Below are 11750 nucleotides of genomic sequence, written 5' to 3' on the forward strand. Positions count from 1 at the left end.
GCCCACAAAGATCTGCCTGCTCACTCCTGTAGCACCTGGTCTGGCATCCAGGCTTGATCAGAACTGAGAGAAGCAGAAATTGTGATCTTCAGCACATTCTAGAGTGAGGCCAGTAACTATCATGTGAAAAGAACCAACTCCAGGGCCCAAGAAGTAGTGATGGCAACTGTCACTCCAGTTGATCTTGTAGGCCTGTTTCCTGACAATTATGACAGTATTGAATCAGGAGAAAACAGAAAAATTCTGGTTCTCTCGTCATCCGGTATTATATTTCTTCTGCTATAAAATTTCTAAGTTCTTAAAACATTTTAAATGCCATATTCTGTCATCTTTGAAAAATTTGAAGAATGTGAAGAGTTTGTATCCATATGAAATACATCCCGATACATCTAGTAAATTTAACTAACATGACTACAAGCTTGGCTATTATAGATAATTATCTATTAACCTATTTTTAATTATACATTACATTTTTAAATGAGCTGTACGAACACAATACCTTAATCAAGAGCAGAAATATATATATAAAAAATTGGACTTTAAATTTGTATTCAAAAAGCAAGATCCATACCAATGGATATCTCTATAGCATACCACTCTTTAAATATAAGTAAACGTTTAAAAACAATATTTGGGAGTATGGGCATCGTTCTCTTCAAACTGCTTTCTGCTTTTTATTGGGCAAAGTAATTTTTTGAGAAGTGTTCAAGCCAACCTTTCAGGGGGTCTCAGTCCATTAAAGCACACTAGCATGGAATGAATCCACAGGTTCTCATCCTCTGTGGAAACAAAAAAAGTACCTCTTTTCCAAAGCAACATATCCTTAGACCCATATTTTAAAATCAAGATACCTTTAGTTTAGTTTGACAGTCTGTACAATAAAATGTTCCTCTGTACTTAGCTCATTTGCAGTCAAAAATTCAAAGAAAACACAATAATATACATAATCCAGACTCTATGAATTTCCCATTTTTATGTGGCTAAATTTTCTTTACTCCTTTTAATCTATGACTGTCTGTCCTCTGTCTCTTTAAAGACTTTGTTTCATTTTTTTTACTTTTTATAACTCTCTGAATTCTTTTCTTCTCTCCCCCAAGCCTACATACTCTTATCCTATACTATAACCCATTTAGAGGTTTTTCCATCTGAATTTGACTTTGTTGTGTTTTTATAATCATTTTCTGACCAAGACTGCATTCTAAAATGCTAAGTACTTCTTAAAATCCTAAGCTTTGGCATTGCTAGAACAAACATGGCACTTCCTGCTTGCCCCGCCCAGTTCAACATGGCAGAGGAGGTCCATTCATTGCCTCTGAGCCACACACATCATCCCAGTTCTAAGTATACAGCTGGTTTATGCCGAGCCCTTAAGTAGTTTGTTACAGACTGCTTACAAACACCATTTAAATGCTCAGACTCCTAAAAGAGTCAGAGTTCATGCTAGCAGCCCTTCCCGAAAGCGGCCATTTCAAAAAGTCATAACTTTTTTTCTGCTACAGCTGAAGCAGGCAAACTTCTCTTAAAGGAGCCATGCCTCTGCTTGTTTCTAAGAAATAGTGCCCACCCAAGAAAATGCTGCTATCAAACCATGATTAATGCTGTTCTTTTGTCTCTAGGATTTCTTTTTAAGCTTTGTCAGGTTTTACATGGATTTAGTCAACAATGTTGGAGCACCAATTTGTTGGAGGGGGGCCACTTGTTGGTTCCCAGCTGCTCAGCCCCAAAATAACCACATAGAAACTGTATTAATTAAATCACTGCTTTGCTAGTTACTTAAGTGTATTGCTATCTAGATCTTACATCTAGAATTAACCCATCTCCATTATTTTATATTTTACCATGAGGCAAGGTTCCAGCATGTCTATCTATGGTAGCAGCTCCATGGCTTCTACCCCACTTTTTCTTCTTTCTCTCAGCTTCAGTTTAGTTTTCCCTGCCTGCCTCTATTTTATGTGAAGGCCCAAGACAGTTTCTTTATTAACCAATGGTATTCATAACGTACAGAGTGGAATCCCATGTTAGAATATTCTATTCCTTTAATCAAAGGAGAAAGAGTTAGTTGATATTAAAGATCTTAAGTCTTTTTACATATAAGTTCTCATGTAAAATTTGTGAGATAAATTCTCAAAGTCTCATATTCTAGTATAATTCCTAACACCATTCTTTTGAGCATTTATGCACCATGGTTCTAAGCAGGGGTTATTTGCTTTGAAGATGAAAAGCATAACTGTTTGTTGGTAGCTTACAGATTTTCACTTTGTCTGTTTTCTCTGTTGCAGTTTATCATGCTGACATACCTCTTCATGCTGGCCTGGCTTGGAGTCACTGCTTTCACCTCACTGCCTGTGTACATGTATTTCAACCTGTGGACCATCTGCCGAAATACCACACTAGTAGAGGGAGCAAACCTGTGCTTGGACCTTCGTCAGTTTGGTAGGTAGATAGTGAGTCTCAAAAAAGTAGTTTTGTACTTTGAGACTCGTTTTTGTTACCTCAGAGATAAATTTATCTAACAATCCACTTTCAGGCATTCTGTAAATTTAAATAGATAGGAATTCAAGACTGAGGGGTAATTGTTATCATTATAAATATAACATTCATTTTGGAATATTCTGTCAAAATGCATTTCCTGGAATTAGCAGGTCAAAACTGGTTTATTTTCCTAATCTTAGCAGTCATTTTCACGTTTGATCTGATATTGGTGTTCTAATTTCATTGACCCATGGTAAATATTGAGATAAATATCTAGTATGAAGATCACCAAGGATAACATATTGCTTTGTCTTCTAAGGTAAGAAAAGAAAAGCTAGCATTAAAAATGATGAAGTTACAGGATGTTAGAGAAGAAAAAAGAGAAGGAACAGGAGGGAAACAAAACTCGACTTGGTTTTTTTTTTTGACTTATTAAAGACTGAATCCTAAAACTTTATGCATGTTTTAGACAAATGTCCTACCACATACTATGCCCTAGGTCTTATTATTTCTTATTTAAGGCTTACCCCTCATGTAGAAATAATTATTATTCATACATATGTGGGATAATTATTTATGTTATATATTTGTTTATGTTTTAATGTTTTATAATATAATTTACATTTAGTGTGTTAGTACATGCAAAATAAATAATTTAAAAAGAAATTAAAATTTTCATAGAAAGCTGGAAAGAAGGGTCAGTCTGTAGTTAAGAGTACTAGCTGTTCTTCCAGTGAACCCAGGTTCAATTTCCTGCATACACATATTGACTAATAACTTCCTGTAAGTCTACTTCCAGGAAATATGATGTCTTTCCTTACTTCTGTGTGCATTGCAAACACATATTGCAAATACATCCATGTAGAAAAAAACAATTATACACATGAAAGAAAAGTACTTTTTAATGCACATCATAAATCTTTTATGTAATACCCTTTGTCAAAATGAAATTTTCCAGCAAGATTTTTCTTTTGTGTAATTCATTTTCTATTTCTCAAATACCCAGACTTCAAATGTTAAGAGTATTAGGATAATCATTTATATACCATTCTAAGATTTTTGAATGTTTAAATGTTGAATTTCCACAAGTATATATAGTCGACAATGTTTTCATTTTTCTCCATAGACAGCAAAATTGACCCACAGCCATCCCTAACCCCAGTAACAAGGGATCTAATAACCTCTTCTGAACTCCAAGGGCACTATACATGTAGACAAAACACTCATGAACATAAAATGAGTATAATTTTTTTAAAAATCTAATTCATTTTGTGAACACTCAAAGTAATATCCTCTACTGAAGATTCATAACACCTCAGCACAGTAGGAATGTTTTTCTGGAGAATATGTGATGGTTCTGTGGGGATAGTATAGACATTAATAGGGTGCAGCCATTGGTCCTGTTTTTATGCCAATATCAAGCTGTTTTCATTACTATAGCTCTACAGTAGAGTTTGAAGTCAGGGATTGGGATGCCTCCAGAAGTTCCTTTATTGTACAGGATTGTTTTGTCTATCCTGGGTTTTTTTTTTTTGTATGTGTGTGTGTGTGTGTGTGTGTGTCTGTGTCTGTGTCTATGTGTGTGCTTGTTTTTGTTTTTCCACATGAAGTTGAGTATTGTTCTTTTGAGGTCTGTGAAGATTTGTGTTGGAATTTTGATAGGGATTGAACTGAATCTAATATGGACCCTGGGGATCAAACTCAAATTATTGTGCTTTCAAGGCAAGCACTTTATTATTAATGTCTTTTCCTATTTGTTTGCAGCAATATTCCAGACCTAAATTTCATAGATTCTGTGCTAAAGGTGTGTGTTACAGTCTAGAAATATGTGCATTTGAAATTTCCTCTGGGTAGTTGGCATATGAATCAACAGGCAAGTGTCAGCATGAGTGAAACAGCAAGTTCTTTTAATTGCTGCTTGCTAATAGCACTGTGTGTGATATTATCATAAGAAGGGACTCTCTTCTGAGCAATATGTCTTTGAATTAACAAAAGCCTTGGTCAAGCTGAACAAATTTAATCTTGACTTAGTACAATCTGGGGGCATAATCACTCAAATAGTTGTGATGCTTCACATTAATTAACCAAAACAATGAACTAGCTACAATAAAATCTGAATAATCTAGGGGATAGATTTGAGTCCTCATGAAAAGTATTTTAAATTGCTGAGTTAATTTTATATCTCATATTCATAAGCCTGGGTGCAGTAATGATAGAAATAAAATCTGAGAAATAACTGTTTTACAGTCAAAGATTTTCTCTTGAGGATCTTTGAAACATTTAATGTTAACCTATAATTTTCTACATACTGTAGGGATTGTGACAATTGGAGAGGAAAAGAAAATTTGTACTGTCTCTGAAAATTTCATGAGGATGTGTGAATCTACTGAGGTGAGTATTTTAAAATTTTGTCAAAATTTTAGCATACAGTTTTTTACTTAAAGAATATATTCTAATTAAATATATTTATTTTTTCCTGTCTCAGTTTGTTTTATAGGTTGTTACTGTTTTATAGGTTACTAAACAACAAGTATAAAAACTATTTTGTATATTTAAATACAGTTATTATAAATGTTTGAGCTGTTATAGAAACTCATTTCAATAGAGGTTGAAAATTATAAAGATATATTGTAATATACATTACTTAATCCATATTGTAAAATCCATCATTTTCAATGACAGTCTCATCTTTATGATGAATATTAGTAAAATAGTTCAGTTATAATGATTTAAGTGATTTGAAAGAGAAAGGATATTTTAATGTTTCTATTGATAAAATGCATTACTTGTCAAGAGTTCCTACTTATTAATGATATACTAAGTCATCTTTATATGATAGTGCCAGTCCCAATTTCTCTTCTCTATGTAACTGACTCACCTTGTTTTTTCATTGTGTGTGTGTGTGTGTGTGTGTGTGTGTGTATGTGTGTGATGTTCTGTTTTGTTCTGTTCGGTTTTTGCTTTGTTTGTTTTGCAGCTGAATATGACCTTCCACTTGTTTATCGTGGCACTTGCTGGAGCTGGAGCAGCGGTTATTGCTATGGTAAGCCCCTCACAGCTTAATGATTGACTTAACAACTTGAATTGCAATGCTATTTGCTTGAACTAAATTTGCTTCTCAAACATTTTCCTTATAAGATGTTATAATCAGTATAATAAAAAAAGGAGTCTGGGGATATGGGTCAGTGGTTAAGAGCACTGGTTGCTAGAGCAACTGAATTCAATTCCTAACACCCACATGGTAGCTTACAGCTGGGGATCTGACACCTTTTTATGGCCACCATAAGCATCAGTCATTCCTTGTGGTACACATGCATGTAGCAAAGACACTCATACTCATAAAATAAAATTCAATCGCATTTTTGAAAAGAAGGAGAGTTTTTGAGTATATGTTCTGATTTATTTAGGGGCTGGAACAATGTGAGACAGTGAGGTCAGTGTGAAGATCAGAGGACAATTTGGGGAAATATTTTCTCTTTTTCTACCATAGGGATCACGGGATTTGAACTTGAGTCATCAGGCTTGACAGCAATCTCTTTTAGTCACTGAGCCATCTCACTATACTTATAAATATTATTTTGAATAGAGAGAATGTAAAAAAAAATGTGTAAAAATATTTTTTTGGAGACAGGGCTTGTCTGTAGCTTTGGAGCCTATCTTGTAGACCAGGCTGGCCTCAGACTCACAGAGATCCACCTGCCTCTGCCTCCCTAGTGCTGGGATTAAAGGCCTGTGCCACTACCTCCCTGCTAAATTCTTTTAAGATTAATTCTCTCTGGCTAGTATTATTCTAAGATTCTGGGCTACCATAAATGATTGTCAACAGTATTTATGACTTCTTCACTTTGGTAATAGTTCAGGTCATAGGAAGCAGGATTAACATAACTACCACTACTATTTCTGAAACTAAGAACATATATTTAAATTTTCCTCCATTTAAAGTACTTTAATAGTTTATGGACAGACACAAGCCCATTCAATATTTGTAGCAAAAGTTTTTGATACAATCTTGTTCTGTATTTGCCATATAGCTATTATCTTTTCCACAAAATAGATGAGAAAATTAAGATGATTTATATTCTATTAAAATATTGATGATATCTTCCATAATTTTAAGGCAGGGTTATAGGATTAATGTTAAAATCAGCAGTTTCTCTACTCAATTATTTTGTAACAACGCTAAGAAGGACCACATGCCAGAATCGTCCTGAGATAATCTTACCACCTGAAACCAGGGAAGGATAGTAACAGCATGACATTAGGGTTAACACTCTTCCTCGCTTCAGAACTAAATGGTCCTGAATTTCTTTTCATTATTTTACTCATATATGTTTAATTTAATAAGTTACATGCAAGCAGTAAAATAATATAAATAAAATAAAATAATAGTTTAGTAACTTATGGATAATATTTTCTCACATAATGAAGAAGGAGGTTTTGAACACATAAAGTTATGTATTTGTCAGTTATTCTAAATAGGCCTTGATTTTGTTTCATGTAACTTATTTACTTTTAGAAGTTGATAGAAACTCAATATATATTATTTCATTAATGGTTTTAGAAATCCTAAATTAAAGCTAATGAACATGTATATTATCTCATTTGCTTTTTGTGGTAAAAGGACAAATATACTTTCTATCACTCTGTGATTCTTCCAGGATACAAAACACAATCATTAACCATATTCACCACGCCAGAGAACAGATCTGTTCTGCTTCCTCTCCAGTCATTTTTGTGTCCTTTGACATAAAATATCTCTCCCATATTCTTCATAAACCCTGGGCCATTCTACGTGCTACCACAAGTTAAACTTTTAGATTGAACATATTGCAATTTTTAAATCTTTGTGGTTGGTCCTGGATTGTGTCTAAATATAATCAAAGTGTTAGTTAAGTAACAGAATTTTCTTCTTTTATCAGACTTACTATCATTTTATGGTGAATTACACTATCAAAATTTCACATAAATCTGAGAACTTGGAAGCTTTTGTTGATCTACACACACTGAAAATTCTTAAGCTTCTTAAGCTTTTATAACATAAGATCTATACCATCACATGCAGGAATATTATTCACAGTCCCTTCTCTCAAGAGGCTTACAGCTTATGTTTGACAAAATGTAAAAATTCAAAAAATAGAATATTCAAAAAAAATAGAATATTCTAAAAATGACAAAACAAATTATGCTTTTTTCTAAATTTTCTTGTCACAAAAATTAGGAACATGAGCTGTTGATATAGTTCAGTGATAGAGTACTTGCCTAGCATGTGTAAGACCTTGGGTTGATCATTAACATTACAATTAATTAATTAATTAATTAATATTTTGTTATAATATAAACACCTAATACACTATAATAGTTAGTATTTAGAATAGTTTTTTAAGTATATGTATCCTTTTACTTTCTAATATCAGTTGGTCTCATGTCTTGTGATTTTTAAATAATTTTTAATTGAAATAGAATTTCATTAACTACCCCTACACTTTTCTCCCTCTACTCCCTCCCAGTTACCCTCTTTCAAACACCTCCCATGCCCCCTATCCCAGTTACTTTTCTATTGAAATGACAAAACACCATGACCAAGGTAACTTATAAAAGAAGGCATTTAATTGGGGTTGGCTCACCATTCCAGAAAGTTGGTGTCTGTGACTACCGTGGAAAGGAGTATAGCAGCAGGCATTGGGGCAGTAGCTAAGAGCTTAGTGTCTGATGCATAGACACAGAGAGGGAGAGAGAGAGACAGAGACAGTGACAGAGAGACAGACAAAACTAAATAGGAATGGTAAGGGCTTTTGAAACCTCAGAGCTCATTCCTAGTGACATACCCCCTCAAACAAGTCCACACCTCTTAATCCCTCCCAAGTAGTTGAACTAGTACCAGACCAGGCATTCAGATATAGGAACATATGGGGTCATTCTCATTCAAATCATAACACCCATCCCTCCCAAAGTGGTAGCCTATTTTTCTTTGAAAATATTTGTGGTTGAGCAATAAGTTACTTAGTATTTTGTTTTCTAAATGTGTAATAAAAACATTTTCTACACTTTTAATCCTGAAGAAAGTACAACTTAGTTATTAACTCATCTACCAAAAGTTTTCATGTTGACACCTTTAATTTTGCACATAAAGACTGGAATCTAGAAACTTGTGAATGCTATGCAAGCACTTGACCCCTAAACTAGATGAGGGGAGGGTCTAAGTAAAGTTCACAAGCTGACTTTGAACTTTTATCCAGGTATTTATTAAAACTGCAATCTTCCATCTGTAGCACACTGAGTAGGTGTCAATATAGCCAATACCTCCAGGCTTAGCTTATGAGCTTCATTTTTTAACATAATGCCTTCCTATATAATACCTTTTTGGTTATTGGGGAGACATATTAATTTAGAAGATCCATATGTTAAAATATGTTCTATCTTGTAGTAACTAAGGTCATATTAAGGCAATCTAGAATCAATGTAAGAAAAACTAGTTTGATAATTAAATACACAAATTCGTTTTAGAATTTCTGAGATCATTCTTCTTAGCACAATATAAATACAAAATATGAATTACATAAGGGAGTATTTCTGCTTATATATTATACAGTATGTTTCACAGATATATGAATAAAACGCATGCAATCTTAGGATTTGGGTAAATGATGATAGCATAGACTGGGAAACATTAAGGAGCATTTATAATCAGAGTTGGATTATTTCAAAATTGAAAAGGAGTAAGAGATATCTCGCTGAGTGAGAAAATACATTTTAGTCACAGTGTCCTTATCACACAAATGTTTATTTTTAAATTGTGAAACTTTCCTGTATAGATGTATAGTTTGGTTATTTATTTAATCGCAGCAGCAATATCCTGTTGTGAACAGACCTAGAGTGTAAATGATATTATCTTCATCAGGTCCACTACCTTATGGTTCTGTCTGCCAACTGGGCCTATGTGAAAGATGCCTGCCGGATGCAGAAGTATGAAGACATCAAGTCGAAGGAGGAGCAAGAGCTTCATGACATTCATTCGACTCGCTCCAAAGAGCGGCTCAATGCATACACATAAATGAGTTTCTCTGTTCCTTATCATTCGAATGCATTGGTGTTTAATTAAGGGCCATCCAACCATCCAACCTGTGAAAAGCAAAATCTGAGTGCTTCTCATCAAAGAGATGTATGGTGACTAATGAATCACCACAGCAGAACTCTTTGCTGTTTAGCATTCTGTCTCCTAATTTGTTAAATTGGAATAACCAAATCTCTTCTACAAGCTCCTATTCAGCCTTTTTTTTAATTTCTCAAACTGATTTAATAGTTCTGTAAGATCAATGATATTAACATTGTCAAATGCAAATATTTGATTTTTAATCACCTCCCACATATCACACATAACTCTTTTTGCATTGTTTCTTATGTTTTGAAAAGAAAATAGCTTTTTATACATTTTAGTTTTGATTTCGGGAACTAGTTTAACTACAGGTAGCCTTCAAAGGGACCATTGTACATTATAAACAAGAGACAGAGATGGCATCACGATGACTCTTCTTGAAATATGGAAATCAAGTCTGGAGATCAGTGGCCACATGGCTATAGGCCCTGGTTAAGGTTTTCATCAATCTAAGGTGCAATTTCTAAATTTATAAGAGTAGGTTTAAAAAAAAAGTGCTTCTTATCTTTGTTAACATTGTATTTTTTTTTCCTTGATGTACTTAGAAGGTATTTCTCTGATTACACATGTTTATGTTGTGAGCATGTAGAAACAGTGATGCTAATGCATGGCCAGTTGCCTTTCTAAGATTGTGACACCAGGCTTACCTTTTAAAGTTTAGTGTAGAAACAATTATCATGGAAATAACTCCTGTGGACTGTTGGAGAATGATCTTTTTTGTGATTTATGCAGTGGCTGGATTGGATCTTTTAATATGCTAATGTGGAAAATTAATTACCTTTATGAAGGTGATATATTAAACATAAGCACACTATCCCCCTGAAGACCTGTTTTACCCACTTAAAACTTTTAATGGATTGCACCTCTGTAAGCTATTTCTTAAAATGTGTATGATATATTTGAAAAGACTTCATTAATATAATAGCTTTGCTTGCAGCCTTCTAATCTATGTTGGTTTACCTGTAGTGTTTTCTAAAGGGTGGTCAGAGGCCACTATAGAATGTATTGTTTGGGAGTGTAGTGATATATTTGTGTCTTTATTTCAAGTAAGTCATTTTAACCGAATGTTCATTCATATTCATTTATAAGAAGTACCTATATCAAGTAAATTTGAAAAGAAAAACCATCAGTGTTACTGGACCAAATTCGGTGTTTATTTTAACCTTGACTCTCTTCTGATTCTTTCTAATGCTACAAGAATGCTGTAAAGTGTCATTTAAAATAATGATGTAGCCTGACAAGACATTTTGTCAGTGTATAAACCTAGGTAGTGTTGTGCACTGATTTGACCATTGTGAAATCCTCCCTCAGTGTAAGTGCATCCCCAATAAAATTTATTGAGTGAAACAATCTTTGTACAACTACTAGTCATGCATCATCAGTAATTTTACAAGTTCTTGTAGTAAATAGGGGGGTATGGCTAGCGTTATCTGTGGCATGATTATGCATTCTATAATATTAATTTGGGGGTATTTTGCTTTTTAACACTTAGATTATCTTACTGGTTCAACAATTTTTTCTGATATATGCAGTATTAAAGATATTCAGCAAAAGTATTAATGGGCTTCTTTAAATTCTATATTATATAGTGTTTCAGTTCTGTGTCTACAGTGTGTGATGATTTTTAAAACTGTCTCCTAAATTTGTGTAACGATGTTGACATTTTGGCTCTCATTTCTGGATTTAGGGTTTGTATTTTCACGGAGTGCTTTGTAGCAGGCATTACGAGTAATCTGTTTTGTACATAAATGTGCCGACAGCTGGATGGTGGCGATTTTGAAATGTAGAACAAAGTGCTTGCAAAATGTAATAAATACTCTTGTGTACTTTGTGTACTTATTCTTTGTTTCTGTGGTGTTTTTTTGTTTGTCTTGATTCCTCCTCTTCTTGTGTGTGCAGTCCTTTCAAACGCAGAAGTTGCTATCTCAGGAAAAGTCTAATTTCAGTTGAGGGGAATCTGAAACTTCAACACAATAAAAGTTTTGTGTGTGAATGTCATCCACTGCCGGTAAGACTGACAAATGGCCAACAAATAAGATCTTTATAGCTATTTTGTGTTGAAAAATGTTGTTTGCCCATTTTCATGTTTGTTTTCTTGCCTGATTTCTATTCTTTGTGCTTTCCC

General features: G+C 33.8%; 1 protein-coding gene across 2 annotated transcripts in view; it reads left to right on the forward strand.

Moving 5' to 3' along the window:
- The window catches only part of Gpm6a (glycoprotein M6A), a 231469-nt gene extending 220005 nt beyond the window's left edge, over window positions 1-11464 (forward strand). For both annotated transcript variants that reach the window (XM_041673811.1, XM_041673810.1), the window contains exons 4-7: window positions 2280-2433; window positions 4787-4863; window positions 5450-5515; window positions 9371-11464. In XM_041673811.1, the coding sequence (XP_041529745.1) occupies window positions 2280-2433; window positions 4787-4863; window positions 5450-5515; window positions 9371-9523 (450 nt within the window). In that variant the 3' untranslated portion in view covers window positions 9524-11464. The remainder of the gene's footprint in view (window positions 1-2279; window positions 2434-4786; window positions 4864-5449; window positions 5516-9370) is intronic.
- The last annotated feature ends 286 nt before the right edge of the window (window positions 11465-11750 follow it).

Source organism: Microtus oregoni, unplaced genomic scaffold (genome assembly GCF_018167655.1).
Source record: "Microtus oregoni isolate MIOR12 unplaced genomic scaffold, Mior012 000024F_ref0000369, whole genome shotgun sequence".
NCBI lineage: Eukaryota > Metazoa > Chordata > Mammalia > Rodentia > Cricetidae > Microtus > Microtus oregoni.